We start from the raw sequence: 14,887 nt of genomic DNA, 5'->3' as shown, positions 1-14,887 counted from the left end.
TGGCCTGGGATTCAATAGCTCCCTCTGTATGTGGATTAAAGACTTTCTTTCCACAGACAGTCAAATTTGGTGCACAGCTCTCTCCCAGTCTTACCACCAGCAATGAGGCGCCACAGGGCTGTGTCCTCAGTCCACTGCTGTATTCACTCTACACCTATGACTGTATTTCCACACACCCAACTAACACAATAATCAAATTTGCCAACAGCACAACAGTGGTGGGACTGACTTCAAACAACAATGACACCCACTACCGTGAGGAAATAGACAAGCTGACAGACTGGTGCATGGACAACAACCTCACACTCAACATCAAAAAGACAAAAGAACTCATCATCGACTTCAGGAGACACCATGAGGACCACACTCCTCTTGTCATCAGGGGAGAGGAGGTGGAGAGGGTTCAGTGCTTCAAGTTCCTGGGGACTTACATTAGTGAAGCCCTCACATGGACTGTCAACACCTCAGCCTTTGTCAAAAAGGCGCAGCAGCGACTCTATTTCCTACACACATTGAAGAAGAACCACCTGTCTGCAGAGCTGCTCAGAGCCTTATACCAATGCTGCATAGAATGTGTCCTAACATACTGTCTGACAGCTTGGTATGCAAACTGCACTGAGGCAGATAGCAAAAAACTACAAAAGGACTGTTAAAACAGCAGGAAAAATAATTGGACTTCCACTGCCTTCTCTGGAGGACGTTTCTAAGACTCATTGTCTCCGCAGAGCCAACACCATCCTGGAGGATGCATCCCACCCTTGTAATTCCCTGTTCTGTCTGTTACCCTCTGGAAGGCGATACACATCGCTGAACATGCAGACGACCAGACCCGCAAAAAGACTGCTTCTATGGAAGGGCTATAAGTGAACTAAACAAAATCAAACGTTAGACAAGCTACTACTTCAAAAGTCAACTGTTCATTAGTGGGACATCTTGTGCAATAATGGGACTACTTACGTTTTAATGCTGCGGACATTCAAACTGAACTGATATCTTAACTGCATGCTTGCACTACTGTTTTACTATTAACTGTGCAATAATGGGACCACTTGTGTTTTAATGCTGCTGAGACTCAAACTGAACTGATATCTTGACTGCATGCTTGCACTACTGTTTACTATTAATTTTTTAATCATCATCATCCATTCACAGAGCCAAGGATACTCCTGTCTTTTACATGACTCATAGAATATGTATATTCTTTACATGTATTGTAGTGCATGAATGGAACTGTGTGTTTGTTTGTTTATTTATTACTGTCTTGAGATTCAGACACAGCACAATGCATTTTGTTGTATTTTTATGTACAATGACAATTAAAGCTATTCTATTCTACTCTGGAAAGTTTTGAATGATTATGAGATTGTTGTAATCCTGAAATTAGACACAGACAGTAGAAAATAGAATGGAGTGGTATTCATTTAGATGAAAATACTGCCATTTGTATTGCAAATGGTTATCTAAAAAAGGGGAAGGATGTCTTGGACATCTGTTGAGCTGTTTTAGCTGATCACAGGACTGCATGGAGGCAGCGGGGACGTATATTCCAACTTTTTCTTTCCTGATTCCGATACCTAAACTCGGGTTATCTGCTGTGGGATCTGTCAAGGAAGTGATCTACAAGTAATCTATACACAATCATGCAAGATTAATTGGATAACCATGGCAACCTCTATGCAGGTCAACAAGTGGCTGGATTTTCTCTTATATATCAGAAACTGAAAATGAGTTAAAACAGATGTTCTGTTGTGGATTCAATCAGTTCCCCATTACAGGAAGTGAGTGAAACATGGCAACAACCCTCAGTGCAAGACACCTACCTTTTGTCCTGTTTTTACCTGTTAACCATTAATTATGACAGATGAGGTCCAGTCTCAGTGTGATCAATAATGCTTATAATGAATTATTTTCTGGTGGGCTCTTTGTGGCACCAGAGAATAAATGCACATAGTTCAGTAAAATGATGTCTGACCTGGTGTTAAACAACAGAATTTGATTTTCCACACAAGTCCACGTAGCTCCAATGATCTAGGATGACAGGGCAGTGCTAGAGGAAATGTATTGTGATTAAAATGAAAAGGTTGCATCCTGTGGGAACAGGAACATGTTTCATAGATTTTTTTTGTGTGTGTGTGTTTGACCAGATCCCCAATGCAAAGATTTTTTCAAGATTTTTCTCACTTCATTTAACATGACCACAATCTTCCCTTAACCCTAACCAAGCAGTTTTGGACCTAAACTTGATCCAGCCTTAACCAGAAGTGACAAATCAAGAGAGGGACATATATTTTGTAATTTTCTGTGTGAAAGGTTGGGTTATCTTGCCCTAACCAATCAGCACTAAGTCTAAAATCTGTTGACATAATTTTCAATCAATTGAGATGCTGTTTTTATTAGGAGAGGTTACATCATTGATTCATGGACACACAAGGAAGGGTAGTTAAGGGGGCTGCAACACCCACTAAAACCAGGCTTAATAAAAACCATCAATTGATAATAATAATTAAAAAAAAAACATGAAGCAGGCTTGCAGCAGAGAGAGAGAGAAAGAGATGTCAATGTGATATAAAAACTCATGGAGTCTAATGTAACTCAACAGTTCTGTGGTTTATCAGTGGAGTGTATGAACCACACTGCAGACTGGAGTCTCTGTTAACAGTGACAAACAGACAGACCTGTGTTACATACACTTGTCTCCTCTATGAAACGTCTATATCCTCACTGCACTGCATCATTATAAACTATGATGAACTGGTTATGGGTCACATCTCCCGTGTCCAAGTGCTGTCTCTCCCACTTCATGTCCTTGCAGTTCTTCTGCAGTGACTGTGGCTGCCTTGACATACAGTATGTTGGTGTTCCTATCTGTTATAGTGTAAAGTGTTCTCACCCAGCACCCCCAACTGTGGCTGATTTCCGGCATCCCTGCATTTATTGAAGATAGAGTATATGTCAATTTAAGAGTTGCTGTTTCTGTATGCTGACATACAACATGTACCAATCAACAGTTCATTTTGTTTTGAATGGATTCTCACTCTGGCACATTTCAAATACTGAAATATCTGGACATATTGTAGACACCATAGTGTAGAAATTTGGAGGTGTGGAAGCAGGCTAAGGATTAATAGCAATCACAAACTTCATTGAAATTTGGCCAGCAATCATATAGATGTCTTGTGTCTAATGGGCTCAAAGTCGTTGTTTTTGTTTTTGTTCTTCAGTTAGTGTTGTTGTTGCTGTTGCTTTAATTAATTATAGAGACAAAACAAAATGACCATACTGGTTTAAGATCATTTTGTTCAAAGCTTCATCCTTCTAAGGCAACAAAGAAGAAGCAGAGAGTCAGTAGCATCCTATTCATGTACTCTATGTGTATCATATCCATACACACTGACAAGATACCATGTCGGAGGGGAAATGCACTGAGTGCATAATTTATTATTTATGTTAGATAAATAATGTTCTTTGTACATGTGTGCAGTGTGTGGTATGTACAATTTACCCATCTAAGTGGGTATTATCTGTCTTGTGTGTGTTAGTGTGCACATGCATCAGCTATAAATGGTGGCTGTCCTGGGGCTGCACATGCTCTGTGTGGAGAGCTATGTGTGTGCGTACTGCCATGGCTGGTCTGTGGGAGAGAGCATGAGGTCATCAAACATTTATGTTGGCTGCGTGGCTGTGTGGAAGCAAACTACATCATGCTTCTTCCTCCTCATCTCTCTCTTTCTCTCTGACTCTCTCCATCTACTCTGCCTGTGGTTATAGGAGTCAGACCGACTACATGATGAGTAAGTCTCCAAGCCAGAGCTGCTCTCTGGCCTTTTCAAACAGACATCCAAATGGGAATCAAAAGTACCCACTGCATGTTAAGCTGCTGTCATCATATGCATGTTAATATATTTTCCTTTTCCTTTGAAGGACTTTCTCATATTACTAAATGACCATAATATACTTTATGTATTCTGTTCTCTCTGGAACAAAAAAAAAAAAAAAGATTGAGCCAAAATGCCACACAATGCAAATGTGCTGGATTGAACAGCTGACTTGGCTAATCTCAGGGAAGATTTTGTCATTCTCTGAGCTATTAATGATGTTTAAAAAATAATCGCAAAAATGGCAGAGGAAACAAGTTAGGTCATTAAACTAGCATAAATGTCATACTAGAAATGGATTCAGAGACCTAACACAAGTACATTTTCTGATCTTTTTGTGCTCATGTCATAGTTAAGACAGAACGTTAATATATTAATTCATGCAATGTAAATCGGCAGACTTAAAAGTAGAAGACTTGTGGGCTTCCAGTATGACAGCCAATTTCCGATTTACAAAAGATATAGCTAGTGATGTTGAACAGCACAACATCTTCACTTTAGTATTCTCATACAGGCAGAAGACTAACATGCTTCCAAAATAATGCAGTTAAGTTTTTTTTTTTCTTTTTTTTAAAGCTACACACTCTCATACACTTCTCTGCTTTTCTCTGCATCTCAGATATTGAGTTTAATCAAGACCATTTAACTTAATTCTCAGTAATGTTTCACATTGCAAGTTACTGGAATAAAACACCAGTGAATACTTTATCACACAGTGGAATAAGAGCCTGAAAACAGCCCCCACCCGTTTACTGAATTAGAATAGATTTTGAATTGAATCATGAAATTTTCCTTCTTGCATCACTTGTCTTGTAATCCACACAAAAAGTGGCAGATTTCTCCTCTAACAGTGTAATGCTGGAACTGGACATTTGGAGGCTGGGAGCTAGCTTGCTGAAGGTACCAGCTAACTGGGATGCACACTGGAGGCTATTCACCCAGGTGCTAGCATACTGAGGTGCAGGCTAGATGCTAGTAGGCTGGATGCTAGTGGGATAAGGGACAGACTGGAAGCGAGCAGGCTGGTGGCAAACTTTCTGGTGACTAGCAGACTGAAGGCTAACAGACTGGAGGTTAGCAGGCAGGAGTGAAGGTTGGAGGCTGGCATGCTGAAGGCAAGCAATTTGGGTGTTAGGAACCTGGGGCTGAGGCTTAGGCTGCTAGCTGGGAAGCTAAATCTGAGTCGAGTTAGTACAACCCATAAGCGAGTGAGGTGCCTCAAGACATCCCGCGTAACTCCAAAGTCCCACCAGGAAAACGGCAAGCTTATAATCTCGAAACACGCTAAGGCATCTCCGAGAACAAATATGAAAAACCAAAAAATGAACTAAGATAAAACCAAACTAATACGAGGAACTCAGGCGAGAATACCGAAAGCAACTAAAGCAGACATCTTGAGGGAAAACACATAGACTGAATACACAAGAGTCTAACTTATGAAGCACAGGTGACACAGAAAACAGAAGGGAAAATACACAGAGACAGGAAGTAAAACAAAACATGACACAGCAGTAGAGCACCCTTCAAAATAAAACAGGAAACAAAGCAAAGCCTGAAAACCATAACAATTTAATGAGGTCAAGTGCACTTAGCATAACTTAGAGAATAGTTAATAGTCATATTTGGCTGGATGGTGTGATTGAACCTGATAAAAATGCAGTCTGGATTGTTTCACTGGTCTGGGGTGTAAATGGCTATACTGTAGCAGCTAGCAGACAGTCAGTCAGTCTCCTCAGCTGGGCTGCAGACTGCAGGAGCACTAATGAGCAGACAGTGCTGCCACATGTGTCTGAATAATTTAACTGTCTCCAGGAAGACAAGTTAACCCCTATGTCATCTGCTGTGGCCAGAACAAAACATGTCACACACAAATAACCTCACTATAATTCCTCTGCCTTACAACCTGGCCGTTGATTCAGAGATTAAAGGATAGAGTTCATCTGAATACAACACAGACATGCCCCAAGTGTGTTTGTGGGTCACTGAAATCATTTCTCCTGTCCATATTCACTGTGAAACTGCATCTGTGAATACACAAAGAGAGAATTTCATATATGTTCAAAACCGTAACATTGGAAATTAATAACTGGATGTGTTTTAACCTTGATTGTCAGTATCTGAAAAAGAATGACGGAACAGATTCTCCTCAGTTTGAATCACTATGGCTGACTCCATGATTTGCATAATGACTTGTGCTTTACTCATTTAAGTGTGACCATAAGTGTCCTTTTAAGGCCTCATTCTACTTCAAACAAAGTGCTCATCCATCACCAAACAGTGTCTGAAAGCCCTCTCAAATATCGGATCTGGGGGGACCCTGTCCAACAATTTATGAAAGGGACTGACAATCTTGCACATTTTACATTGTTATTGGTCATTTTTTGTCTGTACAACACAGTGCAACACCATGAATTCCTTCCAGCAAAGACTGTCCCGAGAGTGTGGGCCTTCCTGATACACCATGTTAAACCTCTCTCTATAACAGCAGGGAGTGTAGCTGTTCAGAGCAGCTAGAAACACTTTCTGGGTTTTGAGGTTGGACATCACAAATGTACAGACTAGTTCCTTTCAGACATACTCCTGCCTCAACTGTGCTCTGCCTGTCTTGAAAAGTAACTTTTAGACAAACATTAAGTGTCTTTGTTAACTTTAATAAGCTAAAAAAATATGCTTTCATTGAGCTAAAACTCTCAAGTCCAAAAACTGACAACTGTACTCACTGAAATTTTGATGTCTGACATCCCATGGCATTTATGTTTGCCATAGTACAGAAATTATAATATATACTTTATTAACAATATACACTATACAAATTTTAGAGATTCAACTTGCAAAAAACACTATGATGGTCAATAAAATGTCTTCATCACCACATAAGATGTCTTCATCACAAAACAGATAATTAGTGGCCAAGTTGAAAAAAGTCTCGTTAATTTCATTGTCGCTATAATTAAACCTCAAAGGCAAATTTATGCTCTCAGCTAACTTCTCCCAATAATGATCCACCAGCACGTCAAACTAGAAGCCCGCCCTCTGCTGCTTCCATGTGTCTATTAGAAGAACAGCTTTGCCAGTGGGCTCATTGGCAGGGAACCTATGAGGCACCTTTAGCCTCCCGTAGTGTCTAATTTAGCCCTCCCCATGATACAGGGCCCCTGGGGAGCAAGGTAATACAATCCAGGGCCTCTCTCCCTGCTCTTTCTGCTTGGACGGGACTGTGAATATCTTGATCAGGACCTGAAAAGCCTTTTCCTCACAGAGCGACAACAGATGGCGCAAGATGAGGAGGGCTCACCTCCCCAGCCACCCCCCACCCCCACTCCTTTCTATGTAATCCGCTGCTCTCTGACATCCTCGTGTCCTCAGCTATCCTTGGCTTTCCTCTCTTGTTTATTCTCTTCCTTCTCATTCTCTGTCCCAAACCACTTTGTACTTGATGTCTCTCTGCTGCTGTTTTATCTTACTCTTTCTCTTTCCAGGAGGTTTTCCTTGGGACAAACACAATGAGAATCAGTCAGCTGCTCCTGCAGCAGGAGGTCACATATCGTGCCCAGTCACGGAATCAGAAACCAAGCAAACATATGCCAACTGTTCGGATTATCAACACGAGTTGTATAGTGAATGAACACCAACAATTAGATGCTGGTATGGCAAGAACCTATTTAGAGGAGAGGGTGGCCACATCAAACCAGAACACCAACGTTTCTGTAAGTGCTCAGTCAAAAGCGGAGAGGTTCCAATCTCATATAGTTTTAATTAACGAACCCAACAATGTGTTAGTCTTTCTCTCAATGCTTTCTGACTGTCCTACCCTCTCTGTGGTTTTCAGCCCCAAATGCGTTGGTTCCTACTGAAGATCAGATCTGAACATTTCACCTTACAAATATCTCGTTTATGTTTTTAAAAAGCTCAGTAATTTCTAATTGGCAACTGTCATTTTTTTCAAAGAGGAGGAATCGGTGCATTTGTAGGGGGCTATTTTCAACAGCAGATTTACTTGGTGATATAGTGAGCATTTGGGGCAGCAATGTATGTGGGACTGAGTCAAATACAGTGTGTGTGTGTGCCTGTATGCTGTAATAAAGGAGCATGTCACCAAGTGCAATGTGGTGGGTCATTGATGTGTTTTTAATAGTTTTTGGACAACAGCAGAGTTATATGGTGCAGAAGAGGAAGATATATCAGGCTTGGATACACACACAATCCTTGTTAGCAGGAAACTCTCATTGTTGGATCCTGTCATTGGATTTGACAATACGAAAGCATTGGTCATCATCCCACTACCACTGTTCGAATAAACTACACTCTCTCACTCCATATACACAAACACACACCATTACTCTCATACTATTACTGGCAAACTGAAAATGAAGGGTTTAGTGTTTTGTGGTGACCTGTTACCACTGCTTCTCTCACTCACCCTCCTGCTTCCATAAATCTACATACTGATGCAGCTTGTGGTTTTTGAAGATGCCTTGCAGATGAGGAGATGAATGGATATTCCTGATCTGGCCACAAACTAACAGCTGAAGTTTCATTAGTGGTCATGACAGAGACATGGATGAGTATGGAGAGATTGGGGATTTAGAATTGTTAAATATGAAGTTAAATGAGAAAGTGAATCAGAATCGATCTGTGTACAGAGATATGACACATGCTTATGGATTGTGATTAATTCCAGAAACATAACAAGTATCATGTTTATTCATATAAAAACAGCCTTATCTTATTCAAATGGACAGGAAATTACTCATCAGGGTTTCGATATGTGGCTAACAACTGTAGAGAAGAACTGTAAGAATTAAATTAGATTAAAAATTGTACATAGAATGAAAATGCAACAATTTAAAAGAAGTACAGCAGTGCATAAGTGTGAGGCCAAGTGCAAAAAGCTCAATTCTGTATCAGGTCATAGCTTTAGCTTTCTTTTCAAACTATTCAAAGAATTTCCTTCCCTGATATCTATACATAGTGTGTTCCAGAGCTTTGGGATGTATTTGACAAAGGCTGCAGCCTTGATTTTCTTTCAGCTGTTGCTGGAAACCTCCAATAACCCAGCAGCAGATGATCACAGTGTTCTTGAAAAGAAACAGTGACCAAGATATTTATCAATGAGGCTTGGTCTTAGCTCATTAAGGACTTTGTATACAAGAAGGACGACCTTAAAACCAATTCTAAATGTTACAGAAAGCCAGTGCAGAGCAGCTAAAACTGGACTAATGTCCAGTTCCTCTCGGTTCTGGTTAATAGTCGAGCTGCAGAGCTGAATGAATGAGCTGAAGTCTCTCAGTGTTTTTTCGGGAGGCCAGTAAATGGTGCGAACAGCAATCAAGTCATATGTCATGAAGGTACACATGAGAATGTGGAGTCATTATGAAAGAGCAGCGTGAGGCTAGTTAGTGGGTGTAGATAGAAGTCATTCAGTATCTATGCCTGTGATTTCTCTCTGGAGATTAAAACGGAATGAAAATGAAGCAGTGGCCGGGAAGCTTTGTGGTTTTCTGGTCTGATCTTTGACCTCCCAAAATCTCTAAAAAAAATAAGAACTGCATTCTCTCAACAACGCATGTTAACAGCAGACAGGACACACAGCTTAAAATAAATTGTTAGTGAAAGCTACTCTAAATTCAAAGGAGTTGTGTTCTATTAAACCTCTGAGTCACTGGCTGTTTACACCAAGCATGTTTGGCTGGAGAGAAGTCACATGAGAAGAGATGCATAAACACAGATGTAGTGTTATTATGGATCCCAATGCTTGTCTACCAAAGACCTGCCCCACTCTATCTATGATAGGTTGCCTTGGTTGGTTAATTAAAATGAGACAGTGCAGACCAGGCATGGAACCAATGGCTCATTGTAGAGGGGGTGAAGACCTGTAGTGGGCTCTTAAACAGCTTATTGGCTGTATGGAGCTGCCAGACAGAACCAAGGGGAAACTAATGGAGATGGAAGAGCAAAGTGGAGAGATTATGATGATGTGTGCTACTTCAGCACCATGGACAGTGCCATGGATTTATCATTAAAATGTGATATGCTGATATTTAAGCAGAACCACTGTTGATAGGCTATTTCAGAACACATGGTCGGCATCATGGATTTTAACAATAATTTGCTCAAGCCCCAGTCAGATAAAGGATAAAAAGCAAGCCAGACTAAACTCACAGGGCTGGAAACCAAAGATAGAATGTAAATGAATACACAGTTTTACATTCAGTGATGTTGGACGCCCAGACAGCCACATTATGTGGCTTTATAATAAAGCCACAAAATCAACCCAAACCCAACAACAAACTAGTTTGCAAACAATGTGTGGCCTGCTGTTACTACAGTAACCAAGCAGACAAAGTAATCTACAGCGCAAGCAGTAACAAACAATGCTATTTTTGAAAAAGGCCAGATAGCTAGCATCTATGACAAGCCTATGACATCACAAATAATGAATATGAAACATCTCACCAATAATGTTTCATCCAGAGCCAGACTTGTTTCTTCGTTTTAGCCAACACAGGCAGAATACAACTAGCTAACTTAAATACTACACAAGTCAAAGATTCTAAACTGATTTTAAAAATGCTCTTATCTTATCTTCTCTACTTAAACAGCAAGAGAATCAGGAAAACAGCAGATTGTACTAAGGGAATGAAATCAATGACAATACAAGCAGGCCACTGTGCCCCCGCTGGTGCTGTTTGCAGCATGGAAACCCCTTGGTAGCGGTGGGGGCTCATCTCAGATCTGCAGAGGATACAGACTTGATCTGAGCCTTTTTTTTTTGGTCAAACTTTATTTAAAATATCCAGCTAACTAAATGCATGTTCAGTCAGGCAGATTGGATCAAAGGTAGTGATTGTGCAGAGGGCAAAATCATCATACAAATACAATAATTAATTGTACATCTGGCAACACTGTTCACGCCTCTCTGCATCTCATACAGATGCACCAAATATCCATGTGCATGTGTATGAGATGCTGAGGGGCGTGACAAAGCATCAGTATTCGATGATGTGGGAATGAGAACAGGTTGACTGCACATGTAGAGCACACAAGAGATAAATAGTGTTAATCTCCACAGCTCCATCCTTATTGACCCATCAGTGTGAAGTTATTGTCAGATGCATCATGATGACAAACCACGCTGTACTTTTCCATGCTGATGGAGCTGAGAGCTGGAATAGATCAGACCTCTCTATGGAGGCATTCATCTGATCACTGAGCACACTGACTGTGGGCTGCCCATTACTGCAGATGGTAGGCCATCAAGGCCATTGAGGCATCCTCAAAGGAAGGCACAGCTGCTGCAGCACACACACGCGCGGGCGCGCGCACACACACACACACACACACACACACACACACACACACACACACACGCACACACGCAAGCATCCAGAGTGTATACACACCCTCTCCTCTTCCAGCTTGGACTAAGACCAGTAACTTCCACCAGGAACCTCAGCCACCCTGTCTTTTTAATACATGACATGTATGTGTGTATGAATCACAGGGGCATAAATTTGTCAGCAGCAGATTTTATGACATTTTAACATTTCTAACAGGAATTGTGTTTTTTTTTATGACTTTTAATTGCATGAATTAACAGGTACAAATTAAACTGCAACATTTATATAATGTGGGGAACCACCTGATTAAATGTTTATTATAAAATGTAAAAAAAGAAAAAAAAATGCTTTGTATTAAGCTTCTTTATTGTGTTTGACCAACTTGTGGTAAGAACTGGTAAACTAAATTTGAGGTCATTTAGAAACAATGTTTCCATTACAGAGTTTGTCCATTAGATCACCGACAAGTTGACTTTCACACTGTAAAATGACAGTTCAGCGTGTATGTGTATGCTCAGTATGTACAACCCTGATTCCAAAAAGGTTGGGACACTGTGTAAATCATACATAAAAACAGTCATTTGCAGATGAACTGTGTTTACTTAAAAAGGTTTTGTGAAATGTTTCTGAGCTCATGTAGTAATATCATTTACATAATCACGTGTTCACAAAGTGGTGAACCTCGCTCCATCCTTTGTGAACGACTGAGCCTTTTTGCTCCTGTCCCAACTTGTTTGAAACATGTTGCTGGCATCAAATTCAGAATAAGCAGATATTTGCAAAACGCAGTGACGTTGATGAGATAAAAAAAAAAAAGTCATATATTATCTTTGTACTGTTTCAATTGAGTATAACTGAAAAAGGACGAGCAAGTTATGACATTCTGTTTTATCTATGTTATAAACAGCATCTCATTTTGGGGGGCAATCTGTGTTGTATCTTGGTCACAATAAAACAACAATAGCAGTAATAATAACGACACATATAAGAGATTCATAATGAGATTATTGTTCATATTATGTGTTTATGTTTTTAAAAAATTACTACCGCACACTATACTGTTATTGCATTTTTTTTTTTAAACCCCAAATATGTCTGCCACAAAATACAGCACAATAATAATGAATAAAGTACAATGACATCAAACACCAAAAAGCATCAAGTCTTTATATTTTGTGGACCTGCTCCTAAATGTTGTGTATCTTACCAGACAAAAGACTTGATTGCACCCCTCCTGAGGGTGACCACCCATTAACGTGGGTCATGCCATTAAGGTCCTGAGAATGAGGCCAAATCTAATTTGAAGACTCTTATACTGTTCTTTACACATACCTAAATTACTCTGTGGGCTCTCTTAGAATACCTATTTCAGCATACAGAACAGTCTCATGTCCAGAATGAGGGGAGAATGGGGGGTTAGCAGGGCTCCACCTGCTCATTTATGCCCAGGGTCACCCCACACCTGAATCCAGCCATACATATTAGGCCTGTAAAGATGTAGAAGTAAGTGATGGCTCTCTGTTGAACAAAGCAAAGCATTTGTAGAATGCTGAACTCGACCTTAAAGAAGAAAAGAAACAGCTCTTAATGACACCCCCACCACCACCCATCTCTTCCTGTCTCCTGCTGAGTGGTTGATGGCGAGCCCATACACCCTTAAATGATTATGTCATTATTGGCAGTTGCAAGGTCAGGCAAGCAGCACTTAAACTAAAAGAAAGCTACAGTCAGACCGAATAACGGGGACGGCGCGTACGTGCTGATGTTCAGCGTCATAATTAACATGCGCCTCTCTTCTGCAAAATAGCATGACAACAAGCAGTCTGCAGCCACAGGCCATTCATACCTACTCAACACCAAAACAGCGACCCTCTGCATGCCTTTGGACAAACATTTGCTTTCGTAATAGCAAGACAATAGCTCAATGCCCTTGTTCGCCCTTTGGTCAAACGAATAATCCCCACAGAAGGCTGATTGATTTTCATATGATAAACGTCACAGTGCATCCGCGTCGTGTCGGTGTCTGAAGTGCACATTGCTGTTTCTGCAACAACTTCAGCCTGCCTGAGTTGTTTATTTCATTCTTACCTTTCTGGACCAGGGCTTCGATTTCTTGATCGAAGTCCAGCCGATGGCATTTCCTCCACAGCCCCATGTTGGTTGAGTTATACTGCCTGCTGCACTCGTCCGCGGCGCTCATGGCGAACAGCTGCCGCCGGTTCCGGGCCAGCAGCAGCTTCTCCTCCCAGCGGGGCAGGCTGCTCCGGCTGGCCCGCAGCGGCAGGCTGTTGTTGGGGATGTAGATGAAGCCCGGGTCCTTGCGGCGGCTGGAAAAGCTTCGGCACCGGTCCCTGTATCTCCTTGCGTCAGTCTCGTACCAGTGGTCGGAGCACATCGCCACGGCCAGCATGCCCAGGGCGCAGAGAGAAAGAGAGAGCCCAGCGTAGAGCAGTAACTTCCCGGCAGCCATGCTCGCTTCTGTCACAGCCGCATCAGCACCTCGACAGACGGACAGCTCCTCTGCGGCTTCCCCGCAAGTTCAGCTCACATCACCTCTGGAGAGCAGCGTCAGGACCATTATCGAGGCGGCGAATAGAAGGCAAACCTTTCCGGTGACACAGCTCACTGGCAAAATAAAATGTTGAATCCCTGTATTCCGGTGTTTTTGCCTACAAAGTGTCAACGTCTTTCCTGCGTGCTCGGCGCTGCAGCAGCTCGGCGGAGACAGAGGACGCTTATCTCATCTTAGCCCCGGATCTTCAGCATCCATCCGTCTGAGCAAGACGACACCAACATGCACAAAACACATCAGCACAGTATTCAGGTCTTGACTTAAGTACACAGTAGGCTATATTTTACACAGAAAACACCCTGACTGCATAACCCACCCTCTAGACTAAACGATTGACTAAGGACGGGGAGAGAAAGCTGCACAAACAGAGAATCGTGTGGCTGCATTTAGCCGAAGTCTTTTAACAAATACAAAGCCAGACTTCACCAAGACCAAATTACGGGATTCATTTAGATAGTGTAACTGTACCTGATGTATCCAGACACAGCCCATGCAGACCGCAGTCCATCAGAGGGAGAGAGTAGAGCGATCAGCGAGCGCAGTCAGCATCCCCAGCACGTTTGAAAGGATGACGGCAGCTGCTGTACAGCAGGCCTGTCCATGGACCAATCAACACCAGTCTGTCTGGAGCAGCACCGTGTTAGCTTCCAGGCTACATGATATTTGACTGAACAATCATCAACTACCGGTGCTTACCTTACTACTGCTATTCATAAGCAACACTACAGCCGTTTGTCCATCTGCTGGCACTCAAATCCTGTTCCTATGTATAGTTAATGGAAAACAATAACAGTAACAATATGAATGTTGAATTTGACTTGAAATGACAAACATTATAGGTCAAATGTACTTAAGCAGGGCCAAGGCTGGATTACTAGGCTAAGCATGTAACTGTTCGGGGGCTCAGTGGTCTGAATGCCATTACACTTTAATCATGTGGCAAGTTTGTGGTCATTTATGAAATGTTATTTGTTAGTATTGTGTGATCCACTAAAACACATTACACTAAAGTGAAATGATTAGCGCCTTGAGGTCCTGTATTTTAGCCCTGAATTCAAATTTAGTCTTAAGGCTTCTATTACTTAAACAGGGTATATACA

At 41.5% G+C, this 14,887-nt stretch overlaps 1 protein-coding gene across 1 annotated transcript in view; it reads right to left on the bottom strand.

Moving 5' to 3' along the window:
* The window catches only part of tmem178bb (transmembrane protein 178Bb), a 122,695-nt gene extending 108,239 nt beyond the window's left edge, over positions 1-14,456 (bottom strand). The window contains exons 1-2 of the mRNA XM_076722039.1: positions 14,256-14,456; positions 13,304-13,989 (exon numbers count right to left, since the gene is read on the bottom strand). Of these exons, the coding sequence (XP_076578154.1) occupies positions 13,304-13,685 (382 nt within the window). The 5' untranslated portion in view covers positions 13,686-13,989; positions 14,256-14,456. The remainder of the gene's footprint in view (positions 1-13,303; positions 13,990-14,255) is intronic.
* Positions 14,457-14,887: the final 431 nt, after the last annotated feature.

This window comes from Chaetodon auriga, chromosome 22 (genome assembly GCF_051107435.1).
Source record: "Chaetodon auriga isolate fChaAug3 chromosome 22, fChaAug3.hap1, whole genome shotgun sequence".
NCBI classification, from domain to species: domain Eukaryota; kingdom Metazoa; phylum Chordata; class Actinopteri; order Chaetodontiformes; family Chaetodontidae; genus Chaetodon; species Chaetodon auriga.
Note: the sequence above shows the minus strand (reverse complement) of the source record. Positions and strands in the feature narration are given on the sequence as shown.